A 13,719-nucleotide genomic window follows, 5' to 3' on the forward strand; every position below is an offset into this window, starting at 1 on the left:
ATGCATCAGTTTAGAGTACACATGTATGTGTATGTGTGTGTGTTTGTCTGTGAATGGCATGGAGGACCAGGGTCTAGAAGGAATATAACAAGGCTTTGAACTCTGTGTAACCTTTACTTACACAGAGCCAGAACCTTTAAGAGTCAAAACAGCATGGAAAAAATCACAGTGGGGAGATGCGGTAATTTCAAAGCTACCATAAACAACATGTTCTTGTTTGTAGATACTGGCCAGGTTTTAACACAGAATTGGCATTAACCCTTAAACTGTGCTGAGAATCCTGTACCTAATTTGGTGTACCTGGTCAGAAATCACTGCCCTATTAAAATATATTTTCAATAGCACACGTTTTGCATTTCTTTTTTAAGCTTAGGCCTCAATTATATTAAAAATATATATAGAATTTTGGCAATGTTCACTCCAAAACTGAGTTGCCTAAGCTCTGATCAACAGATTAACAAAAAAAGGTTGCATCTCACTTTTGACAATAATATAGTGTAACGAGAAATATATATGGGAAATATATAGATATATATTTTTATTTGTATTTTTGTAGACTAGGAACAACAAGTGTAAATTGGTGGAAAGACTAAACAAAACAAAAAGTCAGTGATTTTAAGTCCAATACGGTATAATTAACAAGCATTTTTCTCTCCCCTCTCACGAGGGGTTAATGCACTACCTTTTGCCTGGGTGGTGTGCTCCTCGTGTCGTCCAAAACATTACCTTCAGGAACGCGTGTAAAAGGCTCACAGTCGGTCACTCCCCGAGCCCTGCGTTCTTTGCGCAGACGCCTCCACGCGCGCCACCGCCAGCTGAAAGTTCCATTCTCACGTTTCCAACAGAACGCGCAGCTTCACAGCTGGGTTGCGCTTCTCTTTCTTTCGTTAAGATTTTAGTGATTTATACTGTTTTAGTGTTTCCCCTTATCAGAAAAAAAAACTATTGGATTAATTTCGGATTAGGAAGAGAAACGACAAGAAATAAAAACTTGGAACCTGAATGAAAACATTTTCAGCTTTTCATCATCAGTGGAGAATTTGCTGTCTCTAGTAAATGGACTTTCACATGATCCTTGGAAATGCAGTTTTGAAGGGTTATGTGGACCAAAACCATGCCGGATTGTAAATGGAATGATCTCCTGTTAACAAAGTTAACATAAAGGTTTGCTCTTTCCCTTTTCTTGAATGAAATCGGAGTTCAATATTTTAGCTGCGCTCCCATACTTATTTTTAAGCAAATATCCAATTGTTAGCCATACTAAAATTAACCATGGTTTTATTATAGTAAATGTGTTAACCGTGATTTTTTACAATTATAAATATTATAATATAAAAACAGTTTTACTAAAAATACCATGGTTAAACTACGGTTAGTGTAGCAAACCCATGGTTAATTTATGGTTAGCTACTATAGTTTAACTAGGCTGGTTATAGTTTAACTATAGTAAACAAGGTTGTTGTTGTTTTTTTGTTGTTGTTTTTTTTCAGTCATGGTTCATTTTTGTAAGGGATATTAAAAACAGACGTGACATTTAACACCGATTTATTTATTTCAAGTTTCAATAAATATAGTTTCACAAAGATGTTATCTTATCTAGCCTATAAGAAGTCATGGGGGAAATATTTTGACAGTAGGCTGTTTTGTGTCTTTCTGCAGTTTAAGGTGTTTGCTGCTGTGGAGCTGAAGATGGGTCGCTTTCATGCTCAAGTTTTGTTGATGCTGGTGATGGTAGCATTGCCTGTAGAGATACAGTGTTGCCCACGGCCATGTGCCTGCCAGCAGCAGGAGGTTCACTGCACGTTCCGCTCTTTAATCACGGTGCCTGCTGGCGTGCCCAAACACGTGGAGCGGATGAATTTGGGGTAAGAATGACTGTGTCATCAGATTCTTCTTCTTAGACATTGCTTTTTTTCTTCTTCTTCGTTTTCTGATATCACCTTCCTTAAAAGAACACTTTAGCACACCCACTTCCAAAAGTGATTTATCTTGTAAAGATTATCATACAGGTCATCGAAACATGCTGAAACTGGGTTTCATTTCGCGTTGTTTGAAGACATTTAATCCAAGTGGGTTCATTTGTAGGTTAGAGGGAATTTCCCAGCCTGATCTCACAATCAAAACGTACATATTTAGACGTAAATTAAAACTGTCCAATACGTATGTGCCTTTACGTATTTACAGTGTCATTTACGTATTATCTGGACGTAATTACAGGTTTGATACGTATCGAAATTTACGTAAAAACAACCTCAAATACGTACAGATAGAACGTGTTCTCTGACCAGTCAGTTATCCATAGAAATTTTCTCATGAAGCTGCTTTTCAATGCGTATCGGATTAATTTTTTTTAAAAATATTTATGTATATTTTCCCTTTTTATAATTTTTTTTGATAAATGTAAGATCCCTATACCTCACCTGAACCTAAAACCTACCCATTTTATACAGAATGTTAAAAGAATAAAACATAATAAAACACAATTTTAATAAAAATATAACATTAAAACGTTATTTTGAGCCACTAACGTTAATCTTACACCTACCCCTAAACCTACCCATAACCATTTCTTAAAACTACATAACGTTACTGTTATAAATAAACAAATAACAGACAAACAAACATAATGTTAATCATTTATTTTTTGCAAAAAAATATCAAAAGTGGTACCAAAAGTAGTTCAAATGATAATGAGTTCCAGTCGCAGTCCTCTCTGGAGGTAATAGTTTTTATAGGGTACAGAGCAGAATTTAATATAATTTATTAATCCGTGAAATTATGAATCTGTCTTCTCTCCGTGAAGGCGCACTGGCGCAGTAGCAGTAGCCTACTGCTGATTTCAAATGTCTATCAACTGAAACACGACATGTCGCAATCTGTGACGAATTATGTGAGAACCAATGAGAGTTCGATATTAGTGCCGTAAACCATGTCGTAACGTTCCTGTGGCGCACTGGCGCTATTTTCAAATTCGAATCATAACGAGCGCGGGCTTCGACTGTGACGGACGCTGTTGCTGAGAATGAAGATGAAGATCGATTGATATGGATATGTTCCTTGCAAACATCTGGATTCTAAAGATATGGAGTACAGCAAACAAATAAAATGGATGTGATTTGTAATTTTATGCTGTGCTTTTGTGTATCTATGGTTTGCAGCATGCACAGAAATGTTATTTCCTATTAAGTAGATGAGTAAACTGCTTTCAATAAGTTCAATAAAAACATTTATTGATATGACTATTAAATACAACAGATTTAAATCATTAAAGCCACGATTTTAATATTAATACATGGGAATTCATATAAATTCACACTTTACGTTTGATTATTTACGTTTTTTTTAGCTGCTAAAACGTAAGTATTTGTACGTTTTACTGCTATAAATACGTCTAAATTGTACGTTTTTATGTGCATGAAAACGTAAGTAAATGTACGTGTGGTAGAACCACATTTAACGTAAAAATACGCACGTATTCTCATGAGATCACGTTGAATTTCCCTTGATGATGTTAAATGCCAGGGATATTTCGACCATTTTACAGGTGACCTTCAACTATTCAGGATTTGAGATGGTACTTTGGGTTGACAGAATTGTCACACTTGTCTTTCCATTTCTACATAAAAAACTTAACTTGGTTAAAAAGGTACATTTCTACTGTTATTGCACAAGAAATTTAAGATGCAGTTCAGTTAATTGTTGTCACAATGCAATACCTGTCACCAGTCTATTTGTAAATTAAATTGAATAAAAACAGCAAAATAATTGTGAACAAATTAATTTATTATAATAAATTTAAAAAAAATAAATAAATAAATAAACAAAACCCTTTTTGTTCCTGTGAACAAAGTTTAAACTTTAAGTTATAATCTGCTTAGCTGATCCATGTATGTAAGTGTGGGTTTTATTGTGTTCACTTGTTTACCCAACAGCTATTACAAAAATTGTATATTCACCAGGGCATGGCAGAATTCACTTTTAAATTATTTATAACAACTAGACATTTGAAACAAATCTCCCTGGTGATAAAAATTCATATTTATGCCATTAGACTTTTAATTCAAAACTGTATAGCCTTCTGAAAACAAGCCTCTGGAGCCTCTGGTCTCCCCCATTGAAACCCCTTTTCATTTTTTTAGTAAATCTGCAACATCATTGCATAATTAACCTTAATCTTATTGACACCTTCTTATGTCCCTCCTTCATTCAGGTTTAATACTATACATAGAATAACTTACAGCTCTTTCGCTGGGTTACGAAAACTGGAGCTTCTTTTAATGCATGGGAATGATGTGCATCAAATTCCTGATGGAACATTCCGTGACCTCATATCCCTTCAGGTACTGTCAACTTTTTCCTCTGAAAATTTATTATTTCTGTACCTTTTTTTGTACTAATATTTGCAGTAAGACTTAATATATTTATGGAACAACTATTGCAATAAAATGACACTGAGTTAAAATGCCTTTCTTCGCAGATGCTGAAACTAAGCTATAATAAACTGAAGGTAATTAGCAGACAGACCCTTGTTGGTCTCTGGAGTCTCACTAGGTTGTACCTGGATAACAACAGACTTGAGTTCATCCACCCCAATACATTCCAAGGCCTCACGTCTCTTCGCCTTCTCCAACTGGAGGGCAATCAACTTCAGCAGCTCCACCCAGCCACCTTCTCCACTATCTCTATTCTTGGACACTTCCCAGTTTCCACCCTGAAACACCTGTACCTGTCTGATAATTTACTGACCACTTTGTCACAGAGGATGCTAGCAGGCATGCCCTACCTGGAGAATCTCTCCCTGCATGGAAACCCCTGGACCTGTGACTGTCGCATGAGGTGGTTCAAAGACTGGAATAAAAATTCACCAGGTAATGATCATAATTATTGACGATCATGTTTCTGTTAATATAAACAATAAGACGTTGTATCAGTTCATAGGGAAAAGGTAGTAGAAATCATGAACTGTAATTTTCATCTGCATGGGATGTTTATAGTTATATTGAACTCATATTAGTAAAATTAGTTGCAGACCTGTTTACAATGCTTATCACTTTATTTTATCTTGATGAATTTCCACTTACTGTACTTTGACCACGTCCCTTTTTTTCCAGGAGTGCTGAAATGTAAAAAGGACAAAGCCTATCCAGATGGCCAGCTATGCCCTATGTGTTTTTCTTCAAAACAACTAAAGAAGAAACAGCTCCAGGAGTTGGAGAACCCCACTTGCAATAGTCCCATTATCAGCACGGCTCACAGAGCCATTTCCCCAGAGGACACAGAAAGTGACCTCTTGACGATTGATGAATTTCGTCGACCCCTTGGCAACATTTCCCTGGGCCTGTCAGATGAACATGGACATCAAGTAGACTTGGAATGCCTTGTCACTGAGCCAAGAGAGCTGACTAGCATAGGCTGGGACTATGTTAACCAGTATCAAATATCAGCAAATATAACTCTGACGTTAGATTTAAAGTGTACAATTGACAGGTCTAGTTATGAGAGGTTGTGGAGACTGATTGCATATTACAGTGATGTTCCAGCCCACCTTCGTAGAGAAATTATGTTGAGTAAGGAACCTTACACAAGCTTCAGATATCAGCAAGATGTTGAAAGGGATGCTCTTTACTATACAGGAGTAAAAGCTAACATAGCAGCTGCACCACCCTGGATAATGCAGTCATCAATGGACCTTCAGCTAAACAGACTTCAGTCTACAAGTAAAAGTGTTAGACTAATTCTAAGCACCCATATGACTGAGGTTATGGAAAAGGAATCTATAAGACAGCAGAGTAGGGGCTGGGTTTTAATTGAGTCCAAGAACGACACTAAAACGATGCAGGCTGTTGTCGTGGGAAGTACTGCTGAGATCAACTGTTCCATACAAAGCTCAGGGAACAAATCAGTTAAATGGATGCTACCTGATGGCTCTACTTTAAAAACACCGTATAGCAATGTTGATAATAGGCTTTCAGCATCAAATGCTGGTCTTCTTAAAATCAAGTCTGTTGATCATTCTGATTCAGGAGTATTCTACTGTATTGCACAGGTTTCAGATGACCTAACTATCCTCCCTTTTCGCCTAACAGTGGAGGAATCCTCCAGTCCACCTCCTGGAGGTGAAGGAGTAACTGAGCCAGTTACAGGATTCACAGGTGGACCTTTTTTCCTTCCATGTGTTGCCACTGGATCCCCTGATGCTGAAATACACTGGATTCTCCCTGATGGTAGCATTATAAACAAGTGGGTAAACATTTCCAGGATATCTGTGGCTTCAAATGGATCTCTGATTATTCGACACAGTCAGCTTTCAGACAATGGATACTATAAGTGTGTAGCAGGAAATCAACATGGGATGGATACTTTGGCCACAAAAGTAATAATATCAAGGCCACCAGGTTTACTCCCATTAAAGAAATACTCTAGTAGCCCTCAACCTGCTGAGGGAGTTTCAACCCAAGTCCTTGTGACAAACGACATGGAATCTTCTGGGGATAATGAACCTGAAGAGTTTTTAGGGAAAGTGCTTCCTAGGCAAGTGGATTTACCCAATCGGCCACGGGTCCCAAGTGTGGGAATAAGGAGAGGCCATCCATTTAGGAACTCTTGGAGACGCCCTGCCACACCAAGGAGGAGAATAGGTAGCCCAGTAGTGGATAGGGTTAACACTGTAGAGTCAAGAAGAAAAATTAGTGTGTCAAACAAACAAATAGACCCAAAGCACTGGGCTAGCATTTTGGCAAAAGTTCGCAGTGGTGGAACTAGTTTAAAAACAACTACTCCAAACTATGTTCAGACCAGTTCAAACAAAATACAGGAGTCAGAAACTGCCTACAAAAAGCAGTCAGAAATTGCTAACAAGATTGAAGGATCATCTGCAGAAGGTACACCAATAGAGGGCACCAGGGCACCAGTAAAGGATGTATTGTACTCAGTCACAATGTCACAGATGCCCACTGAGGCTACGGAGTACAACTTAGATATAAGCGCTCTGGATTCTGAAGAATCAAGACATGTAACATACCAGATAGCTGCTCCTGAAACAGATCCAAATTTAGATTTGTTTACAGTGAGCACATATATCACACAACCCACAGTTAGACCACAGATGACCCATTTTACTTTGGGAGATTCAGAGGTTGCAGAAGGAGTTGCAGTGAGCACTGTGTGGAGCACAGCATCATATGGAACCCATTTACAGGAAAACCAAAGCCACACAATGGATGGTGGCAGGGTAACTGAAGCAATACAAAAGTCTGATGTCGAAGCAGATGCAGAACACAGGGTTTTGCAAAACCCTGAGCTTGTGGGAGAGGTTTATCAGGGAAGGATGGATCACAGTTTCACATCGACCACAGCAAAAACCTTCACAGAACCAAGTACAGAAACTGCTGTGTACTCTTTTACTGAAATGCTTACTACAATTAAGCAAGGACCACAGACCCTACGAAAGCACATAACTCAGAAGAAACATAATGTCTCAAAAATTCCACTGCTTTTTACTGTGACACCAACCACCAAACCCACTTCAGGACATAAAGCAACCTTCACTAATTCATTTAATTCTTCTTCCTCACGTGCTAGAAACTCATCCAGTTTGAGACGGAGGAATGGTGGAAGACGAAGAAAGCCTAATCGAATTAGAACTAAGACAAACAGTTCTAAATCATCAGTATATGTCACAAATGCCACCCCACAGCCCACTTCAGCTTCAATTGTGGAGGTTACAAATGGGTTTTCAGTCATTACTAAGACAACTGCCTCCACTCAAACTAAAATAGAAACATCTTCATGGGCCAGAAGTTCAGGAGCCAAGATTAATATTACTGTTCCATTAACTGACAGCCAACCACCGTCACTAAGCAAAATGAATCATGAAGAGAACACAGATCCATTATACAGTGGCAAGAATAACAAAATCCATACATCCAAATCCCAAGAAAACGTATCTATGACAAAGGGTATACCCTCTTCTGATTCTAAGCCAGCCAAAGAACTTAAAAACACTTCAATTGTACCCGTGTCTCCATCAACGTTCAATAATTTTGAAAGAGAGCAAGAAAAGGCAACTGTACAGGAAGAAAACAAATCCAACTTGTCCCCCCATATTACAAATCCTCCTGTGAAGGCAGACGTTCATGAGTGGTTTACAAGCATTCCTACCTCTGGAGCTAAAAAGTTTGAACAGACTCAAAAGGGAAAAATTACAAGAGACCCCAGCTTTAACCCAACATCAGACAGCTCTCATGCACAATTAGAGAAACTTCCAGGTGTAGGTCCAGATAAAACAAACTACCAATATAACCCCACAGAGACTGAAAACATTCTGTCCTACAACGAGCTTGAAGGAAGGTTTCCTGTGAGGCCATTCACTTCATTTTCCCCAAGCACCCAGAATGAAATTCTTAAAAATAATTTGGAAATCCAACATGGTTCAGCAACAGCTGCCAGTACAATTTTTGAGGGGGCACAACAGACTTCACAGGTTCCAACAGGCAGCCCCAAAATCTCTCCAGTATTAGTGCTTGCAACAACAAACCCAAGCAGGCTTCCAACTGGCAGCATTCACAACAGAGAAGATTCTTCTTCATCCATGAATGCTGATCTACCTCCAGTTACAAAAGAAAACATTATTGCCACCACAACTAAAACAGTAAATATGTTTTACCCAAATACACCCACATCTGCAAGCAAGCTAGGTGAACTAGACATTGCTAATCACATTCTTGACAGTGACAAAGACATATTTGTAACCCCAGACAAAGAAACTGTTAGTAAGATAGAACTTAGAAGAACAAATAGCAGGCTAGGACCCCCAGTCACACAATTTCCTTATCAATTAGCCAGTGTTTCAGAGGAAACAGTATCTCAAGAATTAGAGGAAGACATCCACAAAAAGACCACTACAAAAACACCCAGGACTCAACCACTTAACTCAACTTCAAAAGTATCTTCACCCAAGCAAAAACTTTCTGGTAGGCCAGGTGTTCAGGGTAGAGGAAGCTCTTTGATACATTATGCCACATCAGGAGGACCTGAACAAAGACCAACAGCAGTGCCCGAGGGTAGTGACAAACCTCGGATCATCAGCACAGACATTAGATCAGTAACAGCACATGCTGAGACTGATGCCTTTTTGCCTTGTGTGGCTGTGGGAAAACCCAGTCCCTTCCTTTCATGGACTAAAGTATCCACAGGTAGGAAAGATATGGTTTATCATTATTTAACAATATTACAATTATGTTTTCGATACTTTGTTGAAAGTGCATGTAGAAATATATTCTGTTGATTCTGTACTAGCATTGTCACTGTTTTCCTGCAGGGGCAAGTGTAACACAGAATACCAAGGTTCAAAGATTTGAGGTCTTCTCTAATGGTACACTTATAATCCACAATGTACTTCCTCTGGACCGTGGCCAGTACCTCTGCAGTGTCCAAAACCAGTATGGAGAGGATAAAATTGTGGTTAATTTAATTGTTCTGGCTGAACATCCCAGAGTGCTGCAGCCTCGCTATAGTGAAGTCACAGCATACCTTGGAGAAACTGTTCGGTTTGAGTGTCAGTCCCAAGGGCTTCCTCAGCCTCGGATCACCTGGATCCTACCAGATAGGGAAATGGTACATTCTAGTGGACCTACTCATGCCAATCCTGAAAACAACATCTCAGTCTCACCTAATGGCACGCTTTACATGAAATCGGTCAGTCACATGGATCGAGGAATTTACAAATGCATTGCAAGCAATGCAGCGGGTGCTGATAACATATCTGTTCGGCTGACTATTGTGGCCTTGCCCCCCATCATTCAGCAACCAAGACATGAGAATATCACTCTTCCAGAGGGAAGCACTGCTTACTTGAATTGCACTGCCAGGGGTGCCTCTCCGCCTTCCATTGGCTGGATTACCCCTGATGGAATGCAGCTCCGTCCATCTCAGTTCATCAATGGACGTAACTTGTTTGTATTCCCAAATGGAACACTCTATATTCGTAGTCTCTTTCCAACAGATGCAGGGAGATATGAATGCTCAGTAACCAATGTGGTTGGCACTGCACAGAGGACCATTATTTTGACTGTAAGGAAGTCCATAATATACTCAAGAGCCAAGATTACATTCTCTTCGCCTCAAAAAACAGATGTGGTCTATGGAGGGAGGTTGCACCTGGACTGTATTGCATCAGGGAATCCAGAACCCAGGCTTCTCTGGAGGACTCCATTGAAAAAACTTGTAGATGCTCACTACAGGTAAACTAAACACTTCACTGAAGAACATCTCCTTTGCATTCTTGGTTTAGAAAAATACACACATAGCTACTGTCTTGCTTTCTTTTTCCTTTTTCTCTTGCTCCTTAAAGCATGCGCCTAGACTCTTTTCATAACTTTGCATCTTGTTTTGACTGATGAGACATGTTACTCTTTGCATGCAAACCAAAAACTCTAACTGCTCTTCTAAAAAAAAAAGCATCAAGAGTGCAACACTACATAAAAAGTAAAAATCTTCTGTTAGTAACATTTTACATTACAGTGCTCAAATTACACATTAAAAATTAATAATAATAATGTATTTTTGTATATTTCAGTTATGATCAAAGGATAAAAGTGTCTGCCAACGGTACACTATCCATCGTATCTGTGACAGAGAAAGATGGTGGTGAATACCTCTGTGTTGTCCGCAACAAAGTCGGGGATGATTTTGTGCCCTTTAAGGTAATTGTCCAGGCAAAACCTGCTAAAATTGAGCAGAAGACAGAGTCTGATAAGAAGGTGATGTATGGAGGAAACCTAAAAGTTGACTGTGTTGCCTCTGGACTTCCCGACCCTAAAATCCAGTGGGCACTGCCTGATGGCACCATGATCAACAATTTCATGAAGACTGAACGTAATGTTGGCAGTCGAAGTCGTAGGTATGTTGTCTTCGACAATGGAACCCTCTTCTTCAATGAAGTGGGGATGCGTGAAGAGGGCGACTATACTTGTTATGCTGAGAACCAGGTTGGAAAAGATGAGATGAAAGTGCATGTAAAAGTAGTTGCAGATGTTCCTGTTATTGCTAATAAGGCAAATGATGTACTCAGGGTCCTGTACGGAGAATCTGTCTCTCTGCAATGCAGTGCCAAGGGTGAGCCAACACCTCTTATATTGTGGTTTTCACCCGCTAATAGAGCCATAACTTTAGGTACAGACAAATATTTTATACACGGTAATGGGACTCTAGTCATTCAGAAAGTTCAGCGATTCGATGGTGGGAACTATGTATGTCTTGCCAGGAACAGTGCAGGACAGGATCGCAAAGTGACCAGAGTAGAAATCCTTGTCTCTCCACCTACGATTAATGGCCTCATAGGTACCACACACTCAATGAGGGTTTCAAGTGTGAGAGATAATCGGAAACTGATTGACTGTGAAACCACTGGTACCCCTGTTCCACGTGTCATGTGGGTTCTTCCAGAAAATGTTGTACTCCCTGCACCATATTATGGTAGTCGAATGACAGTACATCGCAATGGCACTTTGGATATCCGTTCAGTGAGAATGGCCGATGCAGGCCAGTTAATCTGTGTTGCTCGTAATGAGGGAGGTGAAACAAGGCTAGTTGTTCAGCTTGATGTAACAGATATTTTAGAAAAGCCAAGACTTAAGAGTCCTAAAATGGAGTCCCTCTTACTGACTGTAGGCAGGACCATTAATCTTAACTGTTCATTTAATGGGTCACCAACCCCACAGCTGACTTGGATCCTTCTAAATGGCTCTCCACTACAGAGTGGTGCACAATTCAAAAAATTCCTCCACAAGTCTGATGGAACTTTGGTCATTAGTAATCCTGCTCTCTCAGAGGCAGGCACATATCGTTGTTTGGGACGCAATGCTGCTGGAATGGTTGAAAGAACGGTTACATTAATGCCAGGACAAAAGCCAGAAATCAATAACATGCATAACTCACCTGTTAGTATCATGAATGGGCAGAGTTTACACCTGCACTGCTTGACAAACACTGACTCTGTCCGCCTCGCCTGGACCCTGCCGAGTGGGATGGTCTTAAACCGACCTCAAAGAGCTGGTCGTTATGCTGTTCTTTCCAATGGAACCCTCTCAATCCAACAAGCCTCTGTCCATGACAGGGGCTCATACACCTGCAGGGTCTCAAATGAATACGGAAGCTCCCTACTAACTGTCCCAGTCATCATCATTGCATATCCACCGCACATCACAAGTGGTCCAGCTCCTGCCACCTATGCTAAAAGAGGAGTAGCAGTACAACTCAACTGTGGGGCCATGGGTATTCCCAAAGCAGAAGTTGCATGGGAGACCCCAGACCGAACACGGCTTATTGTCAGCCCCCAGCCACGGCTGATTGGGAACAAGTACCTCCATCCTCAGGGTTCCTTAATCATTCAGAATCCTACAATAAGAGATACTGGATTATACAGATGCACAGCCAGAAATGTGGTAGGGGTTGACACAAAAAGTACATATCTTTATGTATACTAAGAAACACAAGAAATCTACTCTTCATATGCCCAAGGAACTGCGACGTTGAGTTGTAACACAGCTTAATAGCAATAGCATTTGTCAATGTGAAATATAGAAAGGAATCAGACCAAAGCAAAAACATTAAAAATTGTATTAAAGTTCGCAAGTTAAACATTGTGAAATGCAAATAGGTACTACCATTCAAATGCTTGGTATGGATTTCATGTAGTGTAACCAACCTACTGATATTATAAGGCATCTTTCTGCTTTTACTGTTGACAATGACAGTTTATGTCTAAATGTATAGTTGAAATAAAAGTATATATATGTATTTGTAGCCATGAAGAAAAATATTAATGATATATTCTGACTTTCAATCATTCAGAATATTTTACAAATCAGGGATACAATTATTTTAATAATGCATCAAGTAATGAAAAAAATCAAATTATTCAAATCATTCATACATATTTTTTGAATGAATCATGATCCAAAAAACAAACAATTTCCCAGTATTAAATACACAGATTCTCAGCTTTCAAAAATTACTGTCAATTTATATACAAAGTTGCCTACAAAAGCTTTCTCAAATATATATATTTTATCTGCATAGATCTGTTTTTTTTTTCTATTTTCATACCTTTCAGTTTTTTTCAGTTATAAATTATTTGTTCTTTGAAAACTAATGTATTTCTATTTGCATATTTTTAATAAAGATGAGTTTAAAAAAAAAAACATTTGATGCCAGCCATTCTGATACAGATAACACAGATGCTACACATGAAGAACAATGCCCTTCTGTGCTTCAGACAAATGGGTGAGAAATGTTTTGTCAGGAGAGTGATAAAAAGAGAATTTCCTCTGGGGGAGTTATTGCACGAGGATGTCATGAGAATGTGTTAGAGAGAAATAAAACATTAGGGATTCAAGGGGTGATTCCTTTTTAGATTGTTTGTTTACAACAAGCAGCATCTTCGTCCATTATCCTGCCTTTGGGTGGACGTCCCATAAAATATGATGATCTTAACAATCTGCATAAACAAAGACCATCAAGCATATTGCACAGCTATCTGCTATTAAATATGAATATGTATATGCATATTCTTTAAATACAACATTTGTGCATAACAATATATACATGTTGCTTCATATTGTTAGGCACAAACTTGGTATTTAAAGTATATATATATATATATATATATATATATATATATATATATATATATATGATCACTATCTACCCTCTGCTAAT

At 38.9% G+C, this 13,719-nt stretch overlaps 1 protein-coding gene across 1 annotated transcript; it reads left to right on the forward strand.

The window, feature by feature from the left end:
• The first annotated feature begins 620 nt into the window (after positions 1–620).
• mxra5a (matrix-remodelling associated 5a) lies at positions 621–13,474 on the forward strand. The gene is made up of 8 exons (XM_059554213.1): positions 621–1,164; positions 1,660–1,865; positions 4,211–4,340; positions 4,478–4,868; positions 5,112–9,194; positions 9,320–10,241; positions 10,577–13,307; positions 13,338–13,474. The coding sequence occupies exons 2-7, from the start codon at positions 1,690–1,692 to the stop codon at positions 12,483–12,485; spliced, it is 7,611 nt and encodes a 2,536-aa protein (XP_059410196.1). The 5' UTR covers positions 621–1,164; positions 1,660–1,689; the 3' UTR covers positions 12,486–13,307; positions 13,338–13,474.
• The last annotated feature ends 245 nt before the right edge of the window (positions 13,475–13,719 follow it).

This window comes from Carassius carassius, chromosome 7 (assembly GCF_963082965.1).
Source record: "Carassius carassius chromosome 7, fCarCar2.1, whole genome shotgun sequence".
NCBI lineage: Eukaryota > Metazoa > Chordata > Actinopteri > Cypriniformes > Cyprinidae > Carassius > Carassius carassius.

Bases quoted from the DNA above. Each gene is read 5' to 3' on its own strand.
- mxra5a (XM_059554213.1), top strand. From the start codon at position 1,690: ATGGGTCGCTTTCATGCTCAAGTTTTGTTGATGCTGGTGATGGTAGCA. The intron at 1,866-4,210 runs GTAAGAATGACT...TCCTTCATTCAG, and splicing joins GTGGAGCGGATGAATTTGGG to GTTTAATACTATACATAGAA. The intron at 4,341-4,477 runs GTACTGTCAACT...CTTTCTTCGCAG, and splicing joins GTGACCTCATATCCCTTCAG to ATGCTGAAACTAAGCTATAA.